Source organism: Drosophila eugracilis, unplaced genomic scaffold (assembly GCF_018153835.1).
Source record: "Drosophila eugracilis isolate 14026-0451.02 unplaced genomic scaffold, ASM1815383v1 contig_851, whole genome shotgun sequence".
Taxonomy (NCBI): domain Eukaryota; kingdom Metazoa; phylum Arthropoda; class Insecta; order Diptera; family Drosophilidae; genus Drosophila; species Drosophila eugracilis.
In genome coordinates, this window is record NW_024573758.1 from 1,929 (window position 1) to 7,987 (window position 6,059).

The 6,059-nt window shown below is 38.9% G+C and overlaps 1 protein-coding gene across 1 annotated transcript; it reads left to right on the plus strand.

The window, feature by feature from the left end:
* Positions 1 to 1,280: 1,280 nt before the first annotated feature.
* On the plus strand, positions 1,281 to 2,360 carry LOC121530483 (ski oncogene-like; the record flags this gene model as incomplete). Its single annotated transcript, XM_041819607.1, has 1 exon — positions 1,281 to 2,360. A coding segment is annotated over exon 1 (1,011 nt), but the record flags the coding sequence as incomplete, so codon positions are not given.
* Between the last annotated feature and the right edge of the window lie 3,699 nt (positions 2,361 to 6,059).

Here is a 6,059-nt window from a genome sequence, read left to right on the forward strand (position 1 = left end):
TACTTAGCTTTTTACATAAATCGACAAAAATTGGCGATAGTGTGACCGCAGTTTAGTCATTTGATTATACCAAACTTTCGAGTCAGCCCGCGAACTTAAAATTCGTTCCTCTCCAGCTGCCAATCCCCGCCCGAGAGAAACACCTACTGTTTCTCATTCGAAAGAAGCACATATATTTGCGCAAGTCGCGGCAAAGTGCCGCTGTTTGCTCTTGCTGGCGAGCCGCCGCTTCTATCGTTTTCTCGCTCTCGAACCGTTCGGACGTGTCGCTCTCCGTGCGAGGGCGTGTGTGTGCGAATAAAAATATCGAGGAAAAAGCTCGCACGTGCGACGCTTGCAAAAAAAAAAAGAAATATAAGTAATACATAGATATATTGCGAGGAGAGGGGCCCTGCAGGCCAGAATCCAAATAAATATTCAATAACGAGTGCAAAAATAATTTGCAAGCGCAAAAAAAGATTTATAAATAGTGCAACAACAACAACAACAACGGCAGCGGCAGCAACAAATAAAAGAATTTGTCAGGCGGCGTTTGTTTTTGTTCTCCCCTCTCTCTTTCTCTCGCGCGCCCGCTCTCTGTCGCACTCGCTGTCTGCTCTTCTCCTTCTCCGTCTCTGTCTGCCGGCCTTCGTCGCGTGTGTGCGTGTGTCTCCGCGTATCCGTGTGCCTGTTTTGCACGTGTGTGTGTGTGTGTCGTCTGTGCAGCGCAAAGATAAAAAAGTTGAGAAATTGAGATATACGAAATGAAATACAAAAATTCAGCTTAAGAAATTGCGCCGAAGAGAAATTAATTTATGGCGAAAATTTAATAATAAGTGCAGGGCACAGGAAAAGTGCGCACAAATCTTGTATATATATTACAGCCGACAAAAGCCGGCCGATCTATATATATATATATATATATATCTTTATATGTATTTTCTATAAATACAACTGAAATAATATCGAAATATTCTAAACACGCGACAAAAAAGTAAGGCAAGTAAGCCAAGATAAATCCTGTGCATGTGTTTGTGGGCAAGCCAAAATGCCGTCGGCAAAATGCTAAATGCTAAATGCAAAATAAATTAGTTAAACTAGCTGACAAAATCAACAAAAAACCAATCAACAAATGTGCCAAATTGTTAAGTGAGAAGTTTAGACAGAAAAGTGGAAATAAAGGTCACCTTTAGAGGGTTAAGCAAATCATCTTCGTGAAAATGTTGCATCCCTAAAGGATAGTTAATCACGCAGATCACGAAACTATATCCGAATATATCGTTTAAAAGTCTAGAAGGCCTCGACATTATCAAAATGGATTTCTAGTACAGCCAATCGGAATTTGGTTAGTCTAAAGTATCGCCGACAAAATGACCGAATACGTAACGTCCATGATCAGCACCGTCTTGAAGAAATACCAGACGAGTGCCACGAAATCGCTGCAGGGACCAGGACACGCACTAACAACCGCCGGTGTCCTGGACATTGCCACCAATGGACGAAGTGAGAGTCCTGGCCTGGGCCTGTCCAATGGAAAGTGTCAGGCATCTCCGCCAGGTGTTGCTCTTATAAAAAAGGAAATACTCAGTTCACCGGAACCCCAGGAACTCCATCACCATGAGTGCTCTTCGCGGGGCACGCCACCACAGATATATCCACCTGCCACACCGCCACGGGAACTCTCACAACCCATCCTATCGGTAGCGGATTCGGGATGTGGAGAACTTTATGAGACAAAATTGGAGGACAAGACCATTGGATGCTTTTCCGTGGGCGGGGAAATGAGACTTTGTCTGCCCCAATTTCTCAACAATGTCCTCAATGACTTCTCCCTCGAGCAGATCAACAGGATCTTCGATGAACTGGGCATATACTGCTCGCAGTGCACGCCCGACCAGCTGGTAGAGTTCAAGGCCGCCAAGATCCTGCCTTCGGATGTGAAAGCCAGTGGCCTGATCACCAGAACCGATGCCGAGCGCCTCTGTGCAGCGCTGCTCCATCGTTCGGATCGGAATAGCTATGTGCCGATCGAGAGTTTGGCCAAGGGAGCCCTGAGCTTCCATGTGTATCACAAGTGCTTCGGCAAGTGCGAGGGCATCTGCACTCCGGACATGTACTCGTATCAGAAACCGACTTGCATCAAGTGCCTCGAGTGCGACGGCTGGTTCTCGCCACAGAAGTTCGTGGGTCATGTCCATCGGAAGTTCGAGAACCAGACCTGCCACTGGGGCTTCGATTCGCGCAACTGGCATGACTATCTTCATGTGGCGTTGGATGTGGAGAATCGCGAGAAGTACCAGATCGTCCTGGATGAGCTGAAGGAGGTGGAGCTGAAGGAGATGCAAAAGGCCCAACGGGAATTGGATCACAAAAAACGAAAGGTGAGTTTGGAGTTTAAGTTTTTTAAGCTTTCAAAATTACACTAAAAATGTGTTTCCCCTTCTTCAGCGCTTATTAAAAATTAACTAAATTAACTATTATTATTGGGAATATAATTTTCACCTTGTTGAGCAGGTCAACAATTTCCCAGACCGCTGGGGGATTATTATTAAGTTGATAATCTTCCCGGCTTTCGTTCGCTCAATTATTTCTTTCCCCTAATTTTTTTGAACACACAAGTTTCCCCCTCCCCTCCCCTCCCTGAACTTAATTTTAATTATGCATAAAAAACGAACGCCCCACGCGAGCAAGCGGCTACTGCGGCTCCATATTTGGACTTCCATTCACATTCAATTCGAACTTCTTTAACGACACTACTTTGTGTTTGCCGTTGAAAAAGACATAAAAAGTACAAAAACGCAAACGCACAGAATAATATAATCTAAATATATATATTTTACTATATATATTAATTATATATATATATATATATATTATACTATATATATATATATATGAAAACAAATTTCACCGCTAGCCATTTATAATGAATTCATAATAATTATAATTCCAATGCAGCTGCAATTTATGGCGCTGTTTTTGTTGGCCGCCGTCGGGGTGTTAAACATTTTTTTTCGGCTAGGCCATCTTTTTTTCCATCTGATTATTTATTTAAACTACTTAATTTTATGCTTAAACAGCGCTCGCTAAATATTTCCCCGCAAGAACGACGAACCAAAAAAAAACACAATAAATAATACATTTTTCCGCTGCAGAATTTTTGGCTCTTTTTTTGTTGTTATTTTTTTGGAAATGGTTGTTGTTTTGGAGTTTGTTGTAGCTGCCGCTGCATTTTGCGGTTGCCAAAGCGTCTGCCGCATTTCGGCATGTTTGCCGCCGAGGCAGCGCATCAGCCGTGGCAGCGAATGTTGGAGCTTATTTTTAGCTTTTCGCTCAATTTATTTGCTGCCCCGTCTGCGCCTGGTTTTGTTTGAAGCCTGCGGACAAAAGGCTCTCGATTTAGCTGTCGCTGTGCGGGGTATACCCTGTACGGGGTGTACTGGGATGAGGGAAAAGTTGAAGGAAGATTAACTAGCTGAAATACTGATTGAATATTTGAATTCCATGAAAAGAATCTTAAGAAAACTGTTTAAATTTTATTGAAAATTGTGGAATAAACTCTCTTTCTTTCTAATACATCTGTTTAGAGATTCTTGATCTAGATTTCTACTTGTATTATTATTCTTTTATATAATATTTAATGGCTACATTTGCCTTTTAATATATCACGCTTCATGGCTTTAGATGCACTCAAACTAAAATGATCTCAGTAATAGCTAATTTAGTTTAGTTTGAAAACAAAACCAGTAGCGATGCTAATTGAGTTTGGAATCTATACAAAATGATTATAAAAGATTAATTTTTGAACTAAGACTAATACTATTTATTATTCCATAACTTAAAACGCAAAAGTAAAAAGCTGACAGTCATGAGTTAATGACCAGTTAAGTATAGTATTAATTATATTATAAAGTTTCCCATTAAGCTGAAACTTATTCTATTAAAAACAAAAAATATTTTTAATCATTTCTTCTAAGTTCCTACCTAATATGTTATCCATTTTTCTTATTTTCTTTTCATTTTTTATTAAAAAAAAACACTTTCCGACATACCTCTTTCAAAAGTCTCCTTCAAAGGCTAAGTCCTTTCCCCATTCCAGGGTATGTTGGGCTTCGGAACCCCTGCATTATTTCCTTTTATTTATTTTCATTCTGCGCTGAAACTGGTGTGTGTGTGTGTTTGTGCCATGAAAATCCGCTTCGACCAGCTTCAATGTTAAATATTCAGCAAATAATAATAATGAGCCAGTGCGAGCGGGATGGGCTGATAGGGCGGTGGAGGGACTGTTGCGACGGGGGGGTAGCAACAAAAATAAATCGCAAACCGGTTGCCAACATTGTCTGCTCCGAAGTCTCTGTACTTTGGCTCTGGTCTGGGCCCTCGTCTCGTTATGGGGATGTGGATGTGTGTTTTCCGTCTGACGGAGTGGGGGATCCAATCGGATCGCATCTGAGCGGAGCCCATGGAATCCCTGGAGCGGGCTTGGAAGCGGGAAACTGAAGTCAAAGTCGCAGAAATAACAAAACAAACGACTTGCGGCACATTTGTTGCGCAAAAAGACAAAAAAAGAAAATATAAAAAATAAGAGGAATTGAAAAGGGAGATTAAAAAGAGAACAGAACAACTTTTTTTTGTAAAGAAAAATAACAATAAATTAACAAGGGATTAGGTGGGTGAGAAAGAATGTTATTTACTTTTTTATATACAAAATCTAAGTCGATACTTGACCTCGTCCAAAAAGCTTAGCAATATTAAGAAAAAAAGAAAATAAAAACCTTTTTTATTATAAACTAAAACTATTTCCCATAGTAATCTTAAACATTTTTTAGGCATGATTTGGATTCCAAATAAAAAAACATAAATTTAAAAAGAAGACTCAAAAAACAAAAAAACGAAAACTTAATCAAGCTGGCGCCAGAATAAAACCTTACAAATTAATTTTCAAATCCGATTTTTAACATTTTCTCACCTTTTTTAGCCATGACTAATCCAACTTGAATCTCTCAACTTTCACTGTTAACCCTCCCTCCCCTCATCTTTACCTTATATAATCAAAGTTCCATTTTGGACTTTGTTATTGAGTTCAAGAATTTAAATTTTGAGTCGCAAATTTTTGGGATTTCATGTTTTGAAATCAAGCTGTTTATTATGAAGGCGCCAACAGGTTTATGTTTTTGTTTTTTTTTTTCTTTTTTTTCAGTTCGTAACTGTTTTTGTTTTTTTTGGGTTTTGCGTTGCTCGCTTATCGCTCATAAAATTTTCAAATTTATGCTAATCTCTTTTATTAAACATTTTGGGTTGGCCGTTGTCATTCATCGTGTTTTTCTGGTTGTTCAAAAACGAAACACAGCACGTTTCTGAACGGCAAGAGCAAAATCAACAAACAATTTTTGAGAAAAAGCTCCTAGTTATTTTTTTTTGGCCTTATCAATATTCTTTTGGGCCCACTGATAAGCTTGCTGCTCTGTTGGCCACGTTTTTGCAAAATCCAAAATCGAGTCAGGGTTTTCATTTATTTTCCCCCCATCTAGCTGCTAAGATTAAGTTGAGTTCCCCTAGTGATAAGAAATGGCTTATGGTTTATGCGTTCATGTCGCCGCCTTTGTTTTACGAGGCGTATAAATATTTTTTATGAACGCGTATACGCCATGTGGGGCTGCCATGAAATGCGAATAAAACTTAAATTAATTTGCTGGCCATTTGAAATTGGAATTCCAAACAGATCTGTGTCTTTTATGTCATCTGCTAATTGATAAATCATGGAGAATGTGCCGAGAGAAATGGAAAAATCTGGAATGAATAGCATTTGATGAGGTGCTGTTGGCAGAAGGAGATTACACAAGATTATGTGGGTTGTTTGTATAATTAATCATGAGAACTTTGAGAATAAAAGTCTTTACTTTAAAGCATGTTCATTAATAGTTATAAATTTTACATAACAAATAGTTTAATCTGCTTAAAATTAAGCCCTGAAAAGGTTTCTTTTAAAATTGAGACTGCAAAATTTTTATATTTTTCTACAACATAAGGTTGGCCTTTGCTTAGGAATATTATATATAAATTTTATTAAATTTATTACT